General features: G+C 43.4%; 2 protein-coding genes across 3 annotated transcripts in view; both read right to left on the bottom strand.

Moving 5' to 3' along the window:
• LOC132971836 (interferon-induced protein with tetratricopeptide repeats 1-like) overlaps positions 1 to 24,952 on the bottom strand; it is a 41,228-nt gene that overhangs the window by 731 nt on the left and 15,545 nt on the right. Inside the window, exons 1-2 of one of the 2 annotated variants that reach the window (XM_061034604.1) lie at positions 21,344 to 21,528; positions 17,131 to 18,726 (exon numbers count right to left, since the gene is read on the bottom strand). In XM_061034604.1, coding sequence (XP_060890587.1) covers positions 17,424 to 18,726; positions 21,344 to 21,513 — 1,473 coding nt within the window. In that variant the 5' untranslated portion in view covers positions 21,514 to 21,528 and the 3' untranslated portion in view covers positions 17,131 to 17,423. Of the gene's footprint in view, positions 1 to 17,130; positions 18,727 to 21,343; positions 21,529 to 24,952 lie in introns of those variants that run through there. The other variant, XM_061034611.1, reaches the window with a different exon arrangement.
• LOC132971866 (interferon-induced protein with tetratricopeptide repeats 1-like) lies at positions 5 to 10,922 on the bottom strand. The gene is made up of 2 exons (XM_061034633.1): positions 10,543 to 10,922; positions 5 to 1,606 (listed from the first exon to the last, which is right to left on the bottom strand). The coding sequence occupies exons 1-2, from the start codon at positions 10,545 to 10,547 to the stop codon at positions 319 to 321; spliced, it is 1,293 nt and encodes a 430-aa protein (XP_060890616.1). The 5' UTR covers positions 10,548 to 10,922; the 3' UTR covers positions 5 to 318.

Below are 24,952 nucleotides of genomic sequence, written 5' to 3'. Positions count from 1 at the left end.
TGGTTTCTAACTCTATCCACTGTCCTATCTCTAAATACACGAATAAAAGCCCCAAAATAAAAATAATTAAGAAAATATTAAAAATAAACCTTCCTTTAATTTATTTCAAATAGTTTTGAATAACAAGAAATGAGTGTTTAGTTAGTTTTTATCCTTATTTTTTGGATGCCCTGGAAGAATTAGCCCCCCTCCTGTTTTTTCATTCTTCTTCTGTTGCTCTTTATTACCACATGAAAGCAAAACACCTTTGTAGAAATTAGATGTTGTTTTTTTTTTTGCTTGGACAAAATTGTTCCCCCTAAATTTGCCTCCCTATCTTTACTGCGTTGGCTCTTGCAGGTTTCTGAGAAACTCCTCTATTTCTCTGCACATTATGCCTCTATCTATAGTCTTCTCCAGCATTCTGATGCTTTTCTTACGGAAGGAAGATATTTCTGGTATTGCTGCTGCGTTCATGTGATACTGTATCGACCTGTGGGAGTCATTTTGATTAAAGTATAAATGACTTGCATATTTGTTGTAAAGCATCTGTTTGTCTTCAGGTTCTGCTGGTTCATTTTTGAGCAGTTTCTGAAATATCTGCTCAGCTTTGGCCTTGCTGTGATGTGACTTTGCATAGATAGTTGCGAGGTCTATTTCCTTTTTGAGTGAAGAGTGAGGGTAAAGAGAGATCAGCTCCTCGTGGAGAGCGATTGCTCTGTCCATCATGCTTTGTTCTGGATCAGGGTCATTTCTGCTTTTATAAACGATCCTCCATCTGTAGCAGAGTGCAACAAATCTCTTCAGATAACGCACATCTGGATGTTCTTTCTGAACTTTCTCTGCCAAATAAATGGCGTCATCAACAGATATGTGGTCTACGTAAAGGTTTAGTAAGGCCCACATGCCACTGCCACTGCTCACATTTCCAGCCAACTTACGGACTTCATTTCGAATGTTTTCTCCTTCATTAGCCCGTTGTTCAAGGTAGAGCGCAGCGAGGTACAAGTTCTTTGGATCCCGTTCCTTGGCTTGTCTCATTTTCTCCAACAGGTCAGGGTCAAGCCTTGGGTCACTGAAGTTTTGGGCATTCTTTAACCATATGACATAGCTGGTGTTCCAATCCACCATGTTCGGCTGCATCCTGGCAGCTTTCTCAAAGTAATCAACCACCAGATTCATGTCCTCTCCGAAGAACATCAGGGTCCAGGCTTTTTCAGCGTAGATCTCTGGATGGAGGTCGTCCTGGGATGGAGATGGGTATTTTTCCATCAGGGCATCAACCTTTGACAGGTAAGCCTGACTCTCCTCTAGATCTCCCAGGTGGTGGTGCAGCCAGGCCAGGTTCCCGTAGTTCACCACTAACCAAGGACCCTCATCTCTCTTTCTCAGCATGTTGAGGGTCTCTGCAGCCTTCTGGAACAAACTCTTAGCCTCTTCATTTAACCCCAGCTTATACTGAATGATCCCCCACAGGTTGTAAATGTGGCCCAGCCATCGATTTCCCTCCTCTGTGCTGAAGTCCTCCATCTTGTCTGTGAGACGTAAAAGTTTCGGCCTGCTGCGGTCCAGGTTCCAGGTGAAGTGGCACTGCAGGGACTCCAGTGTGGTTTGACTCTGAGCAGCACTGATGGAGAATAAAAAACAAACATTTAAACACATCAGCAGCTAGTTTTGACTCTTGTGTTCTTGTTTGTTACGTCTCGTCTCGCCGTGTCTCCTCTACTCTTCTAAACCTGAGCTGTCAATCGCCTTTATTACCCTATTATATAGTCAGATAATTAAGTAAACTTCTCAGATAAATAAAAAACAGACTAAATTATTTGGTGGACATCACTGCATGGGCTCAGGAACACTTCCAGGAGACATAGTCTGTGAACACAGCTCATCTCTGGATTCACAATGTTAGCTGAAACCCTACCATGTGTAGGGTTGCCACCTTCCAAGCAGAAAAATAAGGGACACCCGGCAGCGGGGTGCAACTCAGTAGGGGCCTGACCACCACTGGCCCAACAGTGGGGTGGGGCACCAGTTGTGGTGAATCATGATTTAAAACGTGGTTTTAATGAAGTAATAAGAGTCATACTTAAATTATAATTATTAATTAACACTTTTTTTTTCTGAAATAATTTACAAAAACGCAAAACTTCAGTGTAAAGGCAGATACAGTAATGTATGCACAATTAAATGCACCTAACACGACTTCAGCAGATGATTACTACTAGCTATTTAATTTACAACTGAACTTAAAGTTCAAATAAAGTTATTAACTTAACATTAATTCATTAACAGAGTATTATTGAAGTGCTTTTGACACTGCTGTAACATAGAGAGGAGGATGACAGGTTTTTAATTAAATAAACAGTAAGAATTTAATAGTATTTTTATTAATTTATTCTGTCCTTCTGTCTTTCGTTTTTGTTGTTTTCTCATGAAATCATGAATGATACTATTAATATGGTTTTGAACTATTTTCTTATTGTATTAATTAAGTGTCTACTGTCGATATATTGATGTTGTATTGATGATATCTCGCCCAGGTCATACTGTGAATACAGATTTGGCTAAAATAAATGTCATCTTTTTTTTTTTGTACCGAAAAATATTCACACTATCCAAACTATACTGGAATAACCTATCTATAAACATGGGAGAAAATATATTAAGTAGGCCTACAATAGTTTCCTTTACATTATATTCATTTTCACTGACACTGTCAAGCCAGTCATTACTTTCTACTCACGTCTGTATTTCTGCATCCGTTTACGTTTTAATGGTGCACGGTGCGGGTATCAGAGACACCTGGGCCCTTTCCGAATATCCACAGTTCAGTACGCAGTATGTACTTTTCAGTAGGGAGTTTCAGTATACTGAACTTTCGTGGTCATTCAGTAGGCATTTTTGGGGTCCGCGCAGTATACTGAACATTTCAGTATGGATACTAACTTCCGGGTTTCATGCAGTATGGATCGGATGCGTGCTTTCAGGAAATGAATTGTATACTAACTCCCACAATGCTGTGCGAAATTAAACGTAAATCGTTACTTCACGTCCGCCTCCAAATCAAAACAAACGAGCGTGGATTAATTGAATAAATATAGTCGAGTTAAAATCCCGACTGAAATCACTACTTTTAATTAACAACAGAAAATAAAACAAATGTCTGCATTATTATAAACCCTTTCTCCCTCTATTTAAATAATGATGTCACTATTTAAATGCATCTTTATTGGTTTATTTTATATTCTGTATATTACTGTCTTTCATTTGTACTTTTCTTTATGTACTGTATGTTATTTAGTTATTTAATCTGCCTTTTACTTGATTTACATTGTGATATTGTTTTTTGTTTACCTGACTGTATATGAGCATTACTCTTCTTGAATAAAGATAAACAAAAAAACAACAAAAAAAAAAAAACGGGTGAATGCGGCCTGTTCGGGAAACGTAAATGACATCACTTCCATACTGAATGAATCAGACGAAGTAGGAACAAATATCTGCCTACTGTGTGTGCATACTGAATAGAAGGTACTAACAGTATGCAGCACGGATAGTACGTACTGCATACTGCCTACTGCCTACTGAAAGATTGAGTATGTACTTGAGCGGGAACTAGCCGGCTGAATCGGGCTGAATGATGCTGAGTTCAAGGCATCTTGGAAATACGGGACAAACCGCGTCTCGTATTGATTCAAAACGGGACGCAATATCAAAGTGTAAAATACGGGACGATTCCGTATTTTAAGGGACGGGTGGCGACCCTAACCATGTGTCATGATTTGGTTTTGTATTTGAGTTTCCGTGTTTTATCCCAGTGTTGCTGGTTTTTCCCTTGTGTGTCTCCTAGTTTTGTCTTCAGTGTTTTCTGTTTTATTTTGTCATTTATTATCCTCGTGTATCTCTGTGTTCTAGTGTGTTTTGTTAGATTTCTTGAGTTCTGTGTGTCTTTAGTGTTTCATGATTTAGTTTGTAGTTGTCCTCAGTGTTTCTTGTATTCCTGCCTCTGTGTGTTTCCCAGTGTGTTTGCCCTGATTGTCTTCACCTGTGTCATTAGTCTCACCTGTGTCTGATTACCCCATGTCTATTTAGTCTCTGTGTTTCTTCCCTTCTGTGGCAGTTCGTTGTATGTGTTTGTCGGTGCGTATGTTATGTCAGTGTACCGGTGGCTCCCTGTTTTTGAGCCCTGTGTTTTTGTTGAACTTGTTGAAGTAAGTTTTTGTTTGGCTTTTTGTTAAAATAAATAGTTTAGTTAATTCTGCACTTGGGTCCACACCTCCTTGTTTTTCAATTGTGACACCATGCAAAGCACAAGCTGTATATAAACCAGATCCAGAAACATTGCTGGCTCTCCTTGGGCCTGAGGTCGTTTAAAATGGACTAAGTCGAAGTGGAACACTGTCCTGAGGTCTGACAATTTGAAATCTTTTTAGAAAAAATGGACGCTGCATCCTCCGGGGCTAAAGAGGAGAGGGACCATCTGGCTTGTTATCAGCGCTCAGATAAAAAAAAAAAACAGCACCTGTGATGGTATGGGGGTGCATGGGTAAACTACACATCTGTCAAGGCTCCATTAATGCTGAACCATACATACAGGTTTTGGAGCAACATATGCTACCAAATAGAAAACCTCTTTTCTGGGAAGGCCTTGTTTATTGCAGCAGCATAATGTCAAACCACATTCTGCACAGTGACAACAGAATGGCTCATAAGTCAAAAGCCTCATTTCCACCTAGCGGTCCGGTCAGAGGTCTGCACCTCCAAGGTCGCCCATCGGGGCCAAAAATCCAAAACAGCATTGAAATAACTCTCGAAATCTGCAGGATATTTAATCTTGCCGTGTTTTCTGTTTGTCCTTTATTACTGCTGTCAGACGGAAAGTGACGGTTCTTTTAACCAATCAACGGACTGCGGTTTGTCTCGCTCCAACCTTCAGGGTCGGATTGGTACACTTGGCACCTAATGTGGATCTAATGTGTTTGGATTAAATCTTTTATTGGATGTAAACTGTTGGGACTCAGTTTGATGGATTATTATGATCAGGAGAGTTCAGTAAACCTTCAAACGGTTAAAAGGTGTTGTTTGTTTGTCGGTGGTCTGACAGATGGGTAGATTGTGACTGCTGTTGTGGTCTGACCTGCACACACTGGGCCGTTTGAGTAACAGGGTCAAATATGCTGGTGCATGACCGTTTATGTTTTCATAATTACACAAAATTACCTGGCAATTGTCTGTTTTGTCTTATTTTGTAGTCTGCAGCCCCTTCTTTCTTGACAACAACACAGAGTTCAGACCAGGAGGCAGAGCTGCAGTCTTAAACGCTTCTCTGCGCCTCCCTTAGATCTGTCTCCCAGTCACTATAGCTGTAATTCGAACTGTAGTTATACTACAGGTACTGTGTTTTTATAAGTCATCCAAACGTAGAAAAAAAAGGCGTAAATCGTCAAAATCTCATTAGAATCAAAACTACGAATACGATTTTGCAAAAAAATCAGAATATTCACTGCAGACTTTTGAACATTAGTCCTTAGCATCCAAATCTCGTTTAGTGAATGATCTGATATCAGATCAGCATATTGATTTACTTTGTTTGACTGAAACCTGGCTGTGTCGAGATGAATTCAAATTCAATTCAAATTCGAATTCAAAAAACTTTATTTGTCCCCGGGGGGCAATTCAAAGGCACACAGAGCAGTAAATTAACAACAGTGCAAGTAAACAAAACATTTTAACCTAAATATAAAGTGTCAATTTAAATACAACTTAAACTTAACTTAAAAATACAAAATATAAAACAGTAGATATAAGTGGACAGTGATCGGACTAACAGATGTAAACAGACCTATGTGCAGTAAACGAGAAATAAATATATATATACAGAGCTATGTGCAAGTAGGCAAATACTAGATGATAAGTTACTAAGGTGCATGGTGAATAATAATGGAACAACAGAACTAATATATACAATATAACTGTAAGGTAAAAATGAGATAAATAAAGTGACCGTAGTGCGCTGATGGATAAGAACAACAGGAATAAATTAACCAGAACTGTATGAATACTGATATAAGATGGATAGAATAAAGTGATGTAATGCATGAGACCAGATAAAGCAGAGGCAGTTAAGGTGCACGGCAAATATAAAGGAAGTAAAAAAGCAAAGTTCACGGCTGAGAGTCTGCATTGGGTGAGAGGTGTTGGTGTCTGTTGGGGGGTTAGGAGTTGAGGAGCTGGACAGCCCTGGGAACAAAGGTTGCTCTTCTCCTCTGTGTCCTGCAGCAGGGACAGCGAAGCTGGCGTCCTGAGGGGAGCCACTCAAACGCTGACTATCTGTAAATCTCAGTCACTAACCACCTACTTTCCTGGGAGCTCTTGAGCTCTCTTAGGCTCCTCGAGATCGTTGGTTGACGGCCTGCCAGAACAACCCTCCCCCCCACCGGATTGTTGATGGACGGCCTGCCAGAACAACCCCCCTCCCCACCGGATTGTTGATGGACGGCTTGCCTCCCCCCACCCCCTTGCTCCCTATCCCTCTTCCTGCATCTTATCCCATCTCTCCCCCTATCCCCTTCCAAGCAGTCTAGGCCTGTGAAGGCTGTTTCGTCATGAGCCGGGGATCCGGCCAAAGATTTCTGCCTTTTAATAAGACAGTTTTTTCTTACCACTGTAACTTTTGCTGCTTTGCTAAAGTGCTCATGATGGATAGGCCGGATCTTTGTAACATAGCAATAAGTAAGGTCTTTTTACCTGCTCTTTTGTAATGTTAAAAGACAAAGAGTAAGGTATTTTACCTGCTTTTTGTAAAGTGTCTCGAGATAACACTTGTTATGAGTTGACGCTATACAAATAAAAATTGATTGACTGATTGATTGATTCTTTGGTTAGTATTATGTATCCGTTTTGCCCCCTCCCCTCTGCCCTTTTGTACAATTTCCAGTGGGAGAGGTGGGTGTCCATTGTTTTGCCTAAGTGAGAGAAACAATTAAACAAGTCATCATAGAATAAATTGTTATTCCAAGTCTAGAAGACAAACAGTTTAATGACGTGGTTAATCTCTTATGTTGCAAAAACAACTACAAAACATTTGACGATTAGTCGACGATGTAAATCCGTTGGGGGGACAGGCCTACTGCAGAGTGGTAAACATGACCCTGTCACAACTTTTTTTAAATGTGTTACTGGCATAAAATATAAAATGGGCACATCATACTTTTCCAAAAAACATTGAAATGTCTCAGTTTCAACAGTTGTCTGTGTTATTTTCAATTAATCAATTTTTATCTTATCATTTTACACAACGTCCGACTTCTATTGAACCATCAATCAATCAATCAACTTTTATTTGTATAGCGTCAACTCATAACAAGTGTTATCTCGAGACACTTTACAAGAAGCAGGTAAAATACCTTACTCATTGTTATGTTACAAAAAGCAGGTAAAAGACCTTACTCATTGTTATGTTACAAAAAGCAGGTAAAAGACCTTACTCATTGTTATGTTACAAAAGAGCAGGTAAAAGACCTTACTTATTGCTATGTTACAAAAGAGCAGGTAAAAAGACCCTACTTATTGTTATGTTACAAAAGAGCAGGTAAAAGACCTTACTCATTGTTATGTTACAAAAGAGCAGGTAAAAGACCTTACTCATTGTTATGTTACAAAAGAGCAGGTAAAAAGACATTACTTATTGTTATGTTACAAAAAGCAGGTAAAAAGACCTTAGTCATTGTTATGTTACAAAGATCCAGCCTATCCATCATGAGCACTTGTGGGGTTGTTTGTTCTTACCATGTACTTCCTGTGCAGAGGTTTGCGCAGAGGCCTCTGGTAAACAGGATATGGGCTTGGTGCGATCTGAACAGCGATATTTCAGCAACTGTCGCAGTTTTATTTTAACACATGAGCACAATACATTTTCCATTACACATTCCACCTCTTCAATAAAACCCCCCAGAAAAATCAGTCGTAATGATGATTACTTAAAAGGAAACACAAATTAAAATCATCCCTCACCCTGCACACTCAAAAAGACCACATCATCACCTCAAACTGGCCTTTGAATACTCGCTCTCTCAACAATAAAAGCCTCATTCTCCATGACTTCATAACCGACACCAATAATGGACTCCCTTTTTCTCACCGAAACCTGGCAAAATGCCATGGACTATTCCTCACTAAACTAAACCACAAACACAGGATACACATACATCGACAAACCCCGTCCCGATGGACAGGGTGGTGGTGTTGCTGCTGTTTACAGGAAGAACATTCAAACTAGCACCATTCCCAACCCTGCAGTTGACTCCTTAGAACACATTGTTTTCAAACTCTCTGGTCCTACTCCCCTGGTCACTGCTGTAATCTATCGCCCCCCCCAAACCAAACCCTTCTTTTTTCAGTTATTTATGACTTTCTTACCCAACTCTGCTCAATTTCAACTTCTGTTTTGCTCCTTGGGGATTTTGACTTCCACATCAATGACAAATAGACTGCGAAATAATTCCTGGACCTACTTCACTGCCTCAACTTTCACAACAGACACATTCTGGACTGGACACAATCCATCAACTGTCAAGTCTCAACCTCAACATCTCCAACCATCTGGTTATAAACATGGACATTGACATCCCTCTTCCCTCTCCAAAGCTAAAACAAAAAATCTCCTTCAGAAACGTAAATTCAGTCGACCCCTCAGCTTTATCAGCCTCTATAACCAGCAAAATCCCCCCCCTCCCTCTGAACTCATCACTTACTATAACAACACACTCTCCTTCTGTCTAGATCAACTGGCTAAACTTAAAACTAAAACTCTCTCATTCACACACTTTGCACCCTGATACACTCTCAAACTCCATAAAATGAAATCCCACAAACGCCAGCTGACTACCTCAGACAATACAAAGAAGCTCTCAGCGCAGCCCGGTCCACCTATTACTCACACCTAATCCACTCAGGCTCATCCAACCCCAAGGCTCTCTTCTCTACAATAAACAAACTCTTCAAGCCCAGTGACAACACCTCTTCCTCCTTCACAGTTGACAAATGCGATGCTTTTCTTTTATTATTCCAATCCAAAACTGACACCATTTACAGCAGCTTCAACACTCTCACTGTCCCCTCTTCATCCCTACCCGCATCCCCCCGCCTCATCACCCAACCTCTGTGTCAGTTCTCCCCTGTGTCCCCAAATGAGCTATCCATCATCACCACTAGCATTTACCACCACTAAGTCCTCCACCAGTACTCTCGACCCCATCCCATCAAGTCTTGTCAAAAACGATCTCCCGGCCATCTCGCCACTCATAACCTCAATCATCAACTCCTCCCTCTGCTCTTGTTCAGTACCCAAAACACCCAAACTGGCAGACGTCACCCCCATCCTCAAGAAACCTGGACTCAAAACCGACAGCATGTGAAACTTCCGCCCCATCTCCAACCTCTGCTTTCTGTCAAAAATACTGGAACGTGTTGTCTCCTACCCAGATCAAATCCCACCTCTCCTCCAATAACCTGTTTGAACCATTCCAGTCAGGCTTCCCAGCACAGCACAGAAACAGCTCTCCTCAAAGTCACCAACGACCTCCTCAACATCCTCAACATCCTCGGCCTCACTGCAGCCCCTGACACCATCAGCCACAGTATTCTTCTATCCAGCTTAGAACACTCACTCAACATCACTGGCACTGCTCTTTCCTGGTTAAAATCCTACCTCACCGACAGACAACAGTTTATCAAAATCCATCTTTAACTTGTTTTTATTAATATTAGCTTAATGTGATACACCTGATACCCTTCTGTTACTAAAGATGATCATCCAAAGTCCTTAATAAACTCCAAAACATCTAGGACTCTGCTGCACCCCTTCTCACCCACACCCGATCCAGTGAACACATCGCCCCTGTCCTACATATCTCCACTGGGTCCCTGTCCTGTACCGTATCCAATTCAAAATCCTTCTCCTTACACATAAAGCCCTAGACCACCAGGCCCCCTCCTACCTCACAGCTCACCCTCACACTCCTGTACGCAGCCTCCATTCTTTAAAAGCCAACCTCCTGTCTCCCCCACTTAGAACCAAGCGACGAACCCGGGGGGACAGAGCCATAGCTGCCCCCCTCCCTCTGGAAACTCACTCCCTACACACATTCAACACTGCACTGACCCTTCTACATTCAAATCACTGATCAAAACTCACCTCTCCAAACAAGCTTTTAATCTATGATTGTGATGTGTGTTCTGTTTATCTGTAGCTGCACCTTTATGTTGTTTTATTTATGATTTGTGTGTAATGTTGTAATGTCTCTTAGTCTGTCCTTACTGTTCTGATCCTTCTGTCTTTTTAACAAATGTACAGTGTCTTGAAATTGAAACTCATAAATAAAATGTATTATTATTATTTTACCCCAGACAAACAAAAAGTCACAAAAGCAACAAAGTGAGAAAAGTAAACGTGTGAAACACTAAAATAATGAAGCTAAAGGGGAAGAAAAAGACAAATAGGAAAGAGTTTGGAATTAATAAATTAGAAACATGTAAACATTCGTATGCAAGTCAGATACTCACCTCATCTTTCTGCTGTTTCTTCCTCTCAGATGTTTCCTCTTGAAGTTGCTCTCTGGTTACAGTCGCTCCAGGTTCAGCTCTCTAGTGTGGATGACGTGATGTGCAGTAGCAGCTTTAAATGTCCATGATAGAGGCGTGGCACTTTCCTTATCAGCAGGATGTTATGTGACTTTCCTTTCCTTTCTTAAAAATTAAAAATCAAAGCCTCAATATGTTGTCAGTTTTGGTGCGCTTTGGCGCCATCTGGAGGTCTCTGAGTGCAACTGCAGTGTCATAAAAACGGTCACGCCTCCCCCTCTGACACCACGTGCATTTGTTGACAAACAAAGGGTGAGGAAGCCGGCAGAGACGCTGTGAGAAGATGAGGAACCACGCAGACTCAAAAGGTACAGTAATATTACCAGATTTTGATGGAGCCTGAGTGTCTGCAGCCCGTTGTCCAGTTTGTTTATTCAACTGTTACCATGACAACTATAGGTCGTGGGTAAATGGCTACATAGATCGGTTTGTCAGGTTACAAACTTTTTGGAGACAAAAGTAAAGCTGCTAAACGTGAGACAATGATGACGTCACCGGTAATGATGCAGCTGAATCTGTAATAAATGATGTCTGCAGGGATGTTCATTCTGCCGTATTACAGACTTGTTAGGCAGTAGTATAACCAGTTTGCAACCCTATGTAGAAAGTTACGTTATATAACGGTCTGTTTGTGCATTGCTGATGTAACCCCGTGTGTTCTGGCTCTGTATTTACAGACAAATTAACAGAAACCGATGAATTGTGTTGTGAGCCGGGATCAAACATCTCCCCTGATAAAAGAAAAAACGCGTGATTTAGGAGAGACAACGGGGTTTCCTATTGCGCGAGACGCTAGCTTAACATTCAGTACATTAGCCGTTAACATTCACGACTAATGAATAACTTTATGAATATTATTCAAAACTCTGCAGAACTGATACGGGATGAGTCGAATATGATCAGTAACTGAAAACCACAGTTTGATTTCATCTAAACAACTAAAAATATACTTTAAAATGTGTTTATCGACGGAGCGTGAATCATCATTAACCTACCGCCGACCAAGCTGTCAACGGCTCTGACCACATTCCTCCGTCATCACACACACTGTGGCAATTCTAGAGTCTCTTGGGGATTATTCCTCTTCATTTTACTTTGTTGACTTTCAGAAACTCATTTTGGTTTTCAAAGCAATAATGGATGTGACACTTAGCAGGGCAACAACAGTGAGTGCTGTCAGATGGGGCCCCCTTAGGGAGGTTTCCTACTGTCATTTTGGGCCACTGCTTTGGTTTACATTTGTGAGCCCTGAGGGGCCCCTACTGGTCTGGGGCCCCAAGCAGTTGGGGTACACACACACACACACACACACACACACACACACACACACACACACACACACACACACACACACACAGAGTCCAGAATAAACATTCAGGAGAATGATGTTTAACTCAAAACAAGATATACAATGAAAAACAAGTGTTTTGGGGAAATTCATATGCTGTCAATATCAACCTGTTGCACTGACAGAGTATGAGGTTTTTGTTTTTCAACATCGGTTTTCCTTTTATTCCAGGATTCAGCCCAAATCAATTGTATATATACAATACAATACAATATATAATTGTATTGTTTAAAAATGATTGTATATGTATAATGGCTGAATAAAATACTCATACATACATGATCAGTTTGCCAGCGTGCGTGTGTTCGGAGAGGAGAGCGGCAGATTATAAATTCACCGTACTGTGCAACATGATGATGAATCAGTTTATGGACGCCATCTTGTAATACTCTTAGTTTACCAGCAGATGGCGACTGTGCTACTTGTAAACCCAGACAGTAAAGTGTATGTGAAGTTGTTAATCTGTCTAAAGAGCTAATTTCTTCCAGTTGTGTTTGTTGAACTCGAATATAAGATAAAATAAGATAATCCTTTATTTATCCCACAACAGGGAAATTTACAGTGTTACAGCAGCAAAGAGCAAAGATTGCAAACAAAACGTGAACACAGTACAATTTAAATATAAAAAGAAAAAATTAAGAATGTACAAAAAAATAGATACTAAAAAATAGATTTAAAAGATAAAAAATAGATCAGCTATTTGACAAAAGTGTAGTCTGTAATATTCAGTGTAACACAGACACAGCACAGTGGTTTGATCAACATAATATAACATTAATATAACATTATTATTGCACAAAGTCAGAGTGAAGTTTTCGGTTGTGTGTGTGTTTTGTGATCTACTGGGAGCAGGCTTGGTTAAACAGTCTGACTGCAGCAGGAAGGAAGGACCTGCGGTATCTCTCCTTCTGACACCGCGGGTGGCGAAGCCTGCCGCTGAAGGAGCTGCCCAGAGCTGTTACAGTTCCATGCAGGGGGTGGGAAACGTTCTCCATCAGGGTTGATAGCTTTGCCATCATCCTTCTGTCTCCCACCACCTCAACAGGGTCCAGGGGGCAGCCCAGGACAGAGCTGGCCTTCTTCACCAGTTTGTTTAGTCTGTTCCTGTCTGCAGCATTAGTGCTGCTGCTCCAGCAGACCACTCCGTACAGGATGGCTGATGCCACCACAGAGTCATAAAAAGTCCTCAGGAGTGCTCCCTGCACACCGAAGGACCTGAGTCTCCTCAGCAAATGAAGTCTGCTCTGGCCTTTCTTGTAGAGAGCTTGTGTGTTATTAGTCCAGTCCAGCTTATTGTTCAGGTGAACACCCAGGTACTTACTGTATAAGAGTCCACTATGTCAATGTCCTTTCCCTGGATGTTCACCGGTGTGGGAGAAGTGGGTCTGCGCCTGCGGAAGTCCACCACCAGCTCTTTGGTTTTACCCGCGTTGATCTGGAGGCAGTTCCGCTGGCACCAGTCCACAAAGTCCAGGTTGAGTTCTCTGTACTCCCCCTCGTCCCCATCAGTGATGAGGCCGACAATGGCAGAGTCATCAGAGAACTTCTGCAGGTGACAGTTAGGTGTCTTATGGGAGAAGTCTGCAGTGTACAGGGTGAAAAGGAAGGGAGCCAAGACGGCCCCCTGTGGGGCCCCTGTGCAGCAGATGACCCGGTCAGACACACAGTCCCGTGTCCTCACAAACTGTGGCCGGTTGGTCAGATAGTCCAGGAGCCAGGATGTGAGGTGCAGGTCGACTCCTGTGTGTTCCAGCTTGTCCCTCAGAAGCATGGGCTGTATGGTGTTGAAAGCACTGGAGAAATCATAGAACATGATCCTCACAGTGCTCCCAGCCCTCTCCAGGTCTGAGAGAGATGTCTGCGTGAGGTAGATGACAGCATCATCCACCCCGATGCCTGGCCGATAGGCGAACTGCAGTGGGTCCATTGATGAGCTCACCAGGGGGCGCAGATGGTGAAGGACCAACCTCTCCAAGGTCTTCATCAGGTGTGACGTCAGTGCCACTGGCCTGTCGTGGTTGAAGTCCTTGGGGCGGGATATCTTTGGCACCGGTACCACGCAGGATGTCTTCCAGAGCTCTGGTACTCTCCCCAGTTTCAGGCTCAAGTTGAACATGTGCTCCATAACCCCACAGAGCTGGTCTGCACAGGATTTGAGGAGCCTGGAGCTGATGCCGTCCGGACCAACTGCCTTTCTGACCTTCAGCTTCCTCAGTTCTCTGTTCACCTGGGCTGTTGTGAGTGACAGGCTGGAGCAGGGGGGCTGTGTGCTGGAAGGTGTGGGGGTGGTGATGGGGTTGATGATGGGGGAGCAGAGAGTGATGTGCAGGGGGGTGAGGTGGGGGTTGTGCAGTCAGCAGCGGGGGCAGACGGTGGTCGTTGCAGCAGAGTGGAATGGGTAGGGGGAGGGGTGGATGGCTGTTCAAATCTGTTAAAGAAAGTGTTCAGGTCATTCACCCACTCCTGATCCCTAACCAGTTCAGTGTTGGAGTCCTTGTGACCTGAAATGGTTTTCAGGCCTTTCCAGACTCCGCTGACATTCTTCTGCTGCAGCTGTTCCTCCATCTTCCTCCTGTAGATGCGTTTCCCCTCCCTGATCTTCCTCTTCAGCTCTCTCTGCACAGTCTTCATCTCCTCCTTGTCTCCTGACCTAAAAGCCCTCTTTTTGTCCTTGAGGAGGACCTTTATTTCAGGAGTAATCCACGGTTTGCTGTTGGCAAAACAACGTACAGTCCTGGTGGGTACGGTGTGATCCACACAGAAATTAATATAGTCTGTAATGCAGTGTGTGAGACTGTCAATGTTCTCCCCATGGTCATCACAGAACACTTCCCACGCAGTTGTCTCAAAACAGTCCTTAAGAGCCTCTTCCGTCTCATCGGACCATCTTTTAACAGTGCGGGTGACAGCTGGTTGTCTGTGTACCAGAGCTTTGTACACAGGCAGGAGGTACACCAGGTTGTGATCTGATCTTCCAAGGGGAGGGAGAGGAGATGAGGTGTATGCCTCCTTGGTGTTGGCATAGAAAAGGTCCAGTATTTTATTGTCTCTGGTGTGGCAGGTGACATATTGTGTGAAGGTGGGCAGGGTAGAGGAAGGAGAGGTATGATTAAAGTCCCCAGTAATAAGGAAGAGGGCCTGTGGGTGCTGTGTCTGCAGCCTGTTTGTTAATGAGTGCAGGACATCACACGCCGAGCTGGCATTAGCAGAGGGGGGAACATACGCAGCTATCGCTATAACATGCGAGAATTCCCGCGGCAGATAGTAAGGTCTCATGCTAACAGCTAGCAGTTCAATTTCCTTACTGCAGTGTTGTTCTTTGATAGTGATGTGCCCCGGATTACACCATCTATCGTTCACAAACACCGCCAGCCCTCCTCCCTTCCTCCTACCGCTCTCCTTTGTCCTGTCAGCCCACATCAGCTGAAAACCATCCAGCTTAGCATTTGAGTCCGGTGTTAGCTCCGTTAGCCAGGTCTCCGTGAACAGCATTAGGCTACATTCCCCATATTCCCTCTGATGCCGGGTTAGCACCGCTAGCTCGTCCATCTTATTGGGAAGAGATCTTACATTCCCGGTGATGACCGAGGGAAGGACGGGTTTGAAACGTCTCCTCTTGTTCACTTTACCCCGGCGTGGCAACCCCGTCTCCGTCTCCGTCTCCTCAGCTCGCGGGGAACATCGGGTCTTTCGCCGGTTAGCTTCGCAGTGCTACGGAGGGCTAACAGCTGATCGCAGGTGTAAACAATAGAGCCACTGCTACACGAGACCTCCGCGGTCCAAGATGTAAACAGTAGGTTGAAAAAACAGAAATACCAGTGCAAACTCAACAAGAGTTGTGTCCATCTTGTGGTAGTGGATTATGGAAGTAATAAACAAAAATAAGCTAGAAAAAAGTAAGAAAAAATAAGGAAAAAACCCTGGAGCTGCTGTAACATGCGACCACTCGTGCGGCGCTCGTACGCCGCTGCTACTATTCAATATAGAATATTTCTGCCAAATAACTTACTCTAATAATTATAAGGAATATATTATGTTAGAAATGAGTGTTAGTTTTCTATTTAATCTTTGTGCTGGATGTGAACATTGTTATTCATGTCATGTTTGTGACCCTGTATAAACCAGCTCTCTCAGAACGCTCCGTTTTGGTGTGTGTGTCTCTTTAAATGCAATGAGCCCCCCTGAGTTTTCCAGGTAGACATCACTCCTCTGTAGAGAGAATAAAAATGGAGGACCTGCGCAAAAGTTTTGCTCTAGGCTGGGGGTGGAGTCCATGGGTGGAGATACCAGGGGGGGAGGGGAGGGTAATTTTTTAAACCAGAATCCCACTGTGTCATCACAAGGAGAGCACATTTGAAACAGAGCATTTTTCTCTCTGTTGTAAGACTTATGCAGACCTCAAACAAAGGACTGGATGGGTTTATCAGGTTACCCAAATATATGTTCAGAAACACTAAAAGTGGATTTTTAATAATGTGTCCCCTTCAAGATTTTAAAAATCGTTTAGTGTGATAGGCTTTAGCAGAATTAGGACGCTTATGATCTGACGAGGCTTAAATTTCTAGCGCCGTCCTCCCGATAGTTTAGAACTGAAGAAGGTGAAACCACTGAAACAAACAACTTCAAGACGATTTCTTGGTGTGCACACTGTTCATTTATTGGTTTGAAGCTTAAACACAGCTTGAGCAAACAGGAGCATCTTAATATATAATTTTCAGGTCACAGCAAATAAAATTTCACATGAACAATGAGGACTTTAAATATCCAAAGTGAAGCACATTCTTATAAAATCCATTAATTATAAAAACTGAAAATACAGCATTGAAAAAACACAACAGAAGCAAAATACATGATAATCACAATTCACACATTTCTTCATTAAGTATTCACCATGACGACCGTGTTTTACAGAGGACGTCACACCTACCAGGAGCTAGGGTGTAAGAATTAAAGGTCACATATTCTCCTCCTCTTCTTCAGTTTAAAAAAGTCTCAGAGCTTCCAAAAACATGTGTGAAGTTTCTTGTTCTAAATCCACTCTGGATGCAAGGGGCTACTGCCCTTTGTGATGTCATGAAGGGAACTCCGTCCTGAATTAGTAAGTCGTTCCCGACTCTCTCTCTCTCTCTCTCTCTCTCTCTCCTGTTTCTAACTCTATCCACTGTTTCTAACTCTATCCACTGTCCTATCTCTAAATAAACGCATAAAAGCCCAAAAATAAAAAATAATTAAGAAAATAATTAAAATAAACCTTCCTTTAATTTATTTCAAATAGTTTTGAATGACAGGAAATTAGTTTTTAGTTAGTTTTTATACTTGGCCCCCTCCTGTTTTTCATTCTTCTTCAGGATTCTTTTGCTCTTTATTACCACATGAAAGCAAAACACCTTCGTAGAAATTAGTTGTTTTGTTTTGCTTGGACAAAATTGTTCCCCCTAAATTTGCCTCCCTGTCTTTATTGCGTTGGCTCTTGCAGGTTTCTGAGAAACTCTTTTATTTCTCTGCACATTATGCCTCTGTCTATAGTCTTCTCCAGCATTCTGATGCTTTTCTTACGGAAGTAGGATTTTTTTGGTATTGCTGCTGCCTTCATGTGATACTGTGTCGACCCGTGGTGCTCTTTTTGATTAAAGTATAAATGATCTGCATATATGCTGTAAAGCATCTGTTTGTCTTCAGGTTCTGCTGGTTCATTTTTGAGCAGTTTCTGAAATATCTGCTCAGCTTTGGCCTTGCTGTGACGTGACTTTGCATAGATAATTGCGAGGTCTGTTTCCTTTTTGAGTGAAGAGTGAGGGTAAAGAGAGATCAGCTCCTCGTGGAGAGCGATTGCTCTGTCCATCATGCTTTGTTCTGGATCAGGGTCATTTCTGCTTTTATAAACGATCCTCGATCTGTAGCAGAACGCAACACATCTCTTCAGATAATGCACATCTGGATGTTCTTTCAGAACTTTCTCTGCCAAATCAATGGCGTCATCAACAGATATGTGGTCTATGTAAAGGTTTAGTAAGGCCCACATGCCACTGCCACTGCAGCACAGAGTGCTCACATTTCCAGCCAACTCACAGACTTCATCTCGAATGTTTTCTCCTTCATTAGCCCGTTGTTCAAGGTAGAGCGCAGCGAGGTGCAAGTTCTCTGGATCCCGTTCCTTGGCTTGTCTCATCTCATGTCTCAACAGGTCAGGTTCCAGCCTTGGGTCACTGAAGTTTTGGGCGTTCTTTAACCATATGACATAGCTGGTGTTCCACTCCACCATGTCCGGCTGCATCCTGGCAGCTTTCTCAAAGTAATCAACAACCAGCTTCTTATCCTCTCCTAAGAACATCAGGGTCCAGGCCTTTTCAGCGTAGATCTCTGCATGGAGGTCGTCCTGGGATGGAGATGGGTATTTTTCCATCAGGGTATCAACCTTTGACAGGTAAGCCTGACTCTCCTCTAGATCTCCCATGTGGTGATGCAGCCAGGCCAGGTTCCCGTAGTTCACCACTAACCAAGGACCCTCATCTGCATCTCTCAGCTTGTTGAGGGTCTCTGCAGCCTTCTGGAACAAACTCTTAGCCTCTTCATTTAACCCCAGTTTATACTGAATGAACCCCCACAGGTTGTAACTGTGGCCCAGCCATTTATTTCCCTCCTCTGTGCTGAAGTCCTCCATCTTGTCTGTGAGACGTAAAAGTTTCGGCCTGCTGCGGTCCAGGTCCCAGGTGAAGTGGCACTGCAGGGACTCCAGTGTGGTTTGACTCTGAGCAGCACTGATGGAGAATAAAAAAACAAACATTTAAACACATCAGCAGCTAGTTTTTTTTGCTTTGAAGTGTGCTATGTTTGGATGTTTACTGTTCATCTCCCATGAAGAAAAGATGTTTTAAAGGAGCAATATGTAACTCAGACACCTAGTGTTTAAAATGAGTACTGCAGTTAAAATTCTACACATTGTATGGTCACAAATTAGACGACACTTTGGGTGGCTTTCCCTCTCTAAAGCAATGCTCATCTGTAATAATCACCTTTTTATACCAGCTATGATTGACCCACGATTTACATCTTTGGAGAGGAATGGCCTGCGCTGTCTGGGTGACTTGTACATTAATGATGTTTTTGCCAGTTTCGAACAATTACGTTCTGCATTCAATTTAAATAGCTCCGACTTTTTTTGATATTTTCAGCTCCGTGATTTTGCTAGGACCCACTCACCGGCATTCCCTCAAGTTCCAAACCTCAGTGGCATTGATCTGGCACTCAAGGCAAGAGTCTTGCCCAAAGGTCAGGTTTCCTACCTTTATGACCTCCTGTTCACAACTAACGAGTCTGCGGTAAATAAGATCAAGGCTGATTGGGAAATCGAATTACAAACCAACCTTTCTGAGGATTTCTGGAAAAAGGCTCTTGGGGCTGTTAATTCATCTAACACTAACACCTCCAGTCTGGTTAAGAAGGCTCATCAACGCCTCTTTTTCCTGAGGACACTGAAGAGACACCACCTGTCTTCAGCTGTACTGATGAACTTCTACCGCTGTGTGATCGAGAGCATCCTGACCAGTAGTGTCACAGTCTGGTACGGAAACTGCTCTGTCACAGACCGTAAGGCGCTACAGCGGGTGGTAAAAACCGCCCAGCGTATCACAAGGTGTCCACTTCCTGCCATTGAGGAAGTCCAAAGAAAACGCTGTCTGCGGCGAGCTCACAGCATCCTTAAAGACTCCTCCCACCCTGCCCACAGTCTGTTTACCCTCCTGCCCTCCGGTAGGCGCTTCAGAAGCCTCCGGACCAGAACCAGCAGACTGATCATTCAGTCTATGGCGCTGTGCGAGTTTCGACTAGCAGTAGTGGTCTGTCTTTATTCGTCTGTTTTCTAATGTCGTCAGTGTATAATCGACCAGAAACAACCTGATTTATATCTCACTGCTCGTCCCGGACCAGGTATGATCACTGGCAAATTTCTTGAAGTATGTGCAGATCAGTTATGTGATGTTTTTACAGATCTTTTCAACTTGTCACTTACTGTGCACAAGGTCCCCAAGCTGTGGAAGGATTCTATTGTTGTACCTGTGGCTAAGAACAAATCTCCCAAAGAGCTAAATGACCTGAGGCCTGTGGCTCTGACTTCAGTAGTAATGAAGACTTTTGAACAATTGGTCAAAGGAGTTCTGACCAATCATGTTCAGGGCCTGCTTGACCCGATGCAATTTGCATATCAGGCAAACAGAGGTGTGGATGATGCCACTATTACTCTATTTAACTATTTATATAAACATCTTGAGGGTACAAAAACACATGCGAGGCTTTTATTTGTAGATTTCTCCTCAGCTTTTAATACAATCCAACCCCACATTTTAGCAAAGAAACTGCTGTCCCATTTTAACCTTGATGCTGGGTTGGTGAAATGGATCTTGGACTTTTTAACTTGCAGGTCTCAGTCAGTCAGGGCGAATGGTGCCCTATCCGAGAAGCGGCTGTCATCCACAGGCTCACCACAGGGGTGTGTCCTGTCCCCTTTATTGTATATTTTATATACAAACGACTGTAGGAGCACCTATGACAACAGGCATCTCCTGAAGTTTGCGGACGATACTGTTCTAATCAGTCTGCTCCAAGATGGAGAGGTCGATCATGGGCCTGTTGTGAAGGACTTTGTGGAGTGGTGCGACCACCACTTCTTAAAGATCAATGTCAAAAAAACAAAAGAGATGGTCATTGATTTTCAGAAAATCTCCCACTCAACCTTCCCGCCTATGATCAAAGGTACACCTGTGGAGAATGTTGAGTGTTACAAGTACCTGGGCACTGTGATTGACAAAAACTTCACTCCCCTTCACCCTCACACTCCTGTACGCAGCCTCCATTCTTTAAAAGCCAACCTCCTGTCTCCCCCACTTAGAACCAAGCGACGAACCCGGGGGGACAGAGCCATAGCTGCCCCCCTCCCTCTGGAAACTCACTCCCTACACACATTCAACACTGCACTGACCCTTCTACATTCAAATCACTGATCAAAACTCACCTCTCCAAACAAGCTTTTAATCTATGATTGTGATGTGTGTTCTGTTTATCTGTAGCTGCACCTTTATGTTGTTTTATTTATGATTTGTGTGTAATGTTGTAATGTCTCTTAGTCTGTCCTTACTGTTCTGATCCTTCTGTCTTTTTAACAAATGTACAGTGTCTTGAAATTGAAACTTATAAATAAAATGTATTATTATTATTTTACCCCAGACAAACAAAAAGTCACAAAAGCAACAAAGTGAGAAAAGTAAACATATGAAACACTAAAATAATGAAGCTAAAGGGGAAGAAAAAGACAAATAGGAAAGGGTTTGGAATTAATAAATTAGAAACATGTAAACATTTGTACGCAAGTCAGATACTCACCTCATCTTTCTGCTGTTTCTTCCTCTCAGATGTTTCCTCTTGATGTTGCTCTGTGGGTACAGTCGCTCCAGCTTCAGCTCTCTGGTGTGGATGACGTGATGTGCAGTAGCAGCTTTAAATGTCCGTGATAGAGGCGTGGCACTTTCCTTATCAGCAGGATGCAGTTTCATTTCTTAAGAATTTAAACTCAAAGCCTCAATATGTTGCAGGGCTCTCAAGTGTGAGTGTGTGTGTGTGTGTTTGTGTGATTATGGTTAGTGTTGTTTATTGTAGGTGTTAGTGGCAGGTTTTGAGGCCTTCAGCACAGGGGTTGGTGGCTCCCATTTGAAACACTGTGGTTCCAGGCCAGCCATTTTGACTGTCATGATTGGCGAAAGTGTTCCATTCAGTGCCAAGCTGTTTCTTGTTTTGGTCTTGTTTAGGCCGACCATGGAGAAAACCCTCTCTGCGTCCGCATTTGAGTGTGGGAGCACTAAAACTAATGCTGCTATCTTAGATAGCCTCCCAAACTGGCTCAAACCGGTCACCTTTGAAAAAAAGGAACCAACTATTACTCAAATGTTTTGCTTTTATTATGTCAATTAATTATGTGTATGTCAGGTGGCGCCAAATATTTCTTACCTTGCTCTTGGCTGAGGACATGCTCCCCCAAAACTCCTCAACATTAAAGGTGGTGGGATCTTGGGGCATGGGGATCTCCATGAGTTGATACTCCAGGAACTCCTCACTCACCTTGTCCTGTTCCTGTGGCCCATGGAAAGGAAGTAGTTCCTGAAATCTAAAAAGAGCAGAGGCTGAGGCTACTGGCAGGTGGAGGTGTGTGGGAGAATGCCAGATAATCCTGCTAATGGCCTTTCATGCTGAGAGACATTAGGGTGTGGTGTGAGCAGTGCAAAGCCTGTCAGACTCGCAGGTCCCTGGATCTCTGGTTGACCGCCCTCTGCAACGGGTGGCCGCAGATATTCTGGAACTGCCTGTGACATCTCGGGGGAATAGGTGCGTGCTGGTTGTGGAGGATTATTTTACTAAGTTTGTTAATGTGTACGCCCTTCCAAACCAGACTGCTCACACGGTTGCTCACTGTCTTTTTGAGGATTGTGTTTTGGTGCATGGAGTCCCTGAGGTCCTGCACACCGACCAAGGCCGCCAGTTTGAGGCGGACGTGATTCAGGGTCTCTGTCAGATGTTGGGGATCAAGAAAACGCGCACCATGGCATACAATCCGAAGTCGGACGGAATGGTGGAACGCCATAATCGTACTCTGATTGACCAGCTTGCTAAGATGTTGCTCTCTCGTGGGGGCAAATGGGACAGTTATTTAAAACAGGTCGCCTTTGCATACGTGGTATGCATGGTCGGGAGGCGCGTGTCCCTGCTGATGTGCTTGTGCCTGGTGTTGTTTCAGACTCTCGGGGGGCTGGATCTCTGCCATGGTATGTGTCATCCATGGTGGATGGACTGAAGGCTGCTTTCTCAGTCGCCAGGCTCAATGCTGCAGAGGCTCATGAGAGAAAAAAACTGTATTATGACGCTGATGTTTGCCACCGTGCCTATGAGGCGGGAGAGATGGTGTGGTTGAATAATCCCACTGAGAGCCGCACGAAGCTGGCGCCACATTGGAAGGGCCCATACCGGGTCATGGAGGCATTGGCGTCTGGAAGTGAGGCTGCACTGACTTACCGCATCAGCAACCCTCTGGACTCTCTGGAGAGGCCTCAGGTGGTTCACCATGACAGGCTGAAACGTTATACTTTGCCAGTGCCTACAGGGACTGTTGGTGGCTCCCCTCCTACCCTTAAAGTATCTCCTCTTTTGTGGGTTTCGCCACTCCTGTTGTCGCCGCAAATGGTTGAGCAACAATTGGCTGGGGGTGTGGACATGAGTCTGTATGGGGAGTTTTCAGGGCCTGAACTAGTGCAGTCACGCAGGGGGCGTGTCCTGCGACCACCTTCACGTCTTCAGGATTTTGTGAGGTTCTGAGTTTGATGCTTGGTGTTTGTTTCCCTCTTTCTGGGATGTTTTTTTTTTCATGTGTTTTTGCTGATCATGTTAAGTACATTTGGGTGACAACTGTGATACAGAGGGGTTTTTTCATGCTCAGGTTAAATTCTGCTAGGGGACTGTTTTGAGAGGTTTCCTGTTGGTGCCTGTGCCAATGTTTTATGTGAAACGGGGACGTTTCAAGTTGAGGGGGGGACGTATGTAACAGATTGTTGTGTTTGTTATATGTACTGTATATCTCATTCGCTTTTAGAGTGAGGTGTCCCTAAAGGGTTACCGTAGCTGCCGTAAAGCAGTTGTTGTTGTTGTTATCCTGTTACACCGGTACACAGGTGTGTGTGTGTAATAAAGTGGAAGCCGTGGATAAAGAAGCTCCCCGCCTATGTGCCGTTTATTGTTTAAGTGTATCCAGTCCAACGAACCCAGAAAGCTCGGTTACAGAGGTAAGAGAAAAGCTTTGTGAATACGGGTCCTGATCTAGGACTAAAAAACAGGTGTCAGAATAGCTGCTGAAATTAGCAAGAATTCAACTGGCTGGCTAGTTCACACACTCTGGTCAAACTGTTAGCTAATATTACTGATTACCAGCTGACTGGACACAATATTCCCCAACATACAGAAATCAAATGATGAGATGACTTACTGTAATAATATGATATGGTCCTCTTCTCCATAGACTGTAAATATAACGGTCCTGTCCCACGTCGATCAGTCTGTACTTCAGCGAGCGTCTGAATCAAAATGTCATTGGCGTCTTCTTTGTAACCAGAATGTAGCGTTGTTGTAGCAGGAATATCTAAATCTTACCCGGATACAGCAATGCTATTTATTGATTGGCTGTTGGGGTAGCTATATATATATATTTTTTGATTAGCTGGTGCGTGGCAAGCTCCTTCTGATCTCTATGGGAAACCCCCTTGATTCCTATCTGTTCCATTGTTAAAAAAAATAGCGGCGCAACTTGGTGGGCGTTATCCTGGTAATTTATGTGTGAGAAATACAAGGTGTGGCGTGTGAGCGTGTGAACAAGTTGAAATGTGTGTCTCTCACTCCCAATGCGTGAGACTTGAGAGCATTGATGTTGTCAGTTTTGGTGCGCTTTGGCGCCATCTGGAGGTCTCTGAGTGCAACTGCAGTGTCATAAAAACGGTCACGCCTCCCCATCTGACACCACGTGCATTTGTTGACAAACAAAGGGTGAGGAAGCCGGCAGAGACGCTGTGAGAAGATGAGGAACCACGCAGACTCAAAAGGTACAGTAATATTACCAGATTTTGATGGAGCCTGAGTGTCTGCAGCCCGTTGTCCAGTTTGTTTATTCAACTGTTACCATGACAACTATAGGTCGTGGGTAAATGGCTACATAGATCGGTTTGTAAGGTTACAAACTTTTTGGAGACAAAAGTAAAGCTGCTAAACGTGAGACAATGATGACGTCACCGGTAATGATGCAGCTCAATCTGTAATAAATGATGTCTGCAGGGATGTTCATTCTGCCGTATTACAGACTTGTTAGGCAGTAGTATAACCAGTTTGCAACCCTATGTAGAAAGTTATGTTATATAACGGTCTGTTTGTGCATTGCTGATGTAACCCCGTGTGTTCTGG

Source organism: Labrus mixtus, chromosome 3 (genome assembly GCF_963584025.1).
Source record: "Labrus mixtus chromosome 3, fLabMix1.1, whole genome shotgun sequence".
Classification (NCBI taxonomy): Eukaryota; Metazoa; Chordata; class Actinopteri; order Labriformes; family Labridae; genus Labrus; species Labrus mixtus.
The sequence above is the reverse complement of the archived record's forward strand: the minus strand, read 5'-3'. Positions and strand labels throughout refer to the sequence as shown.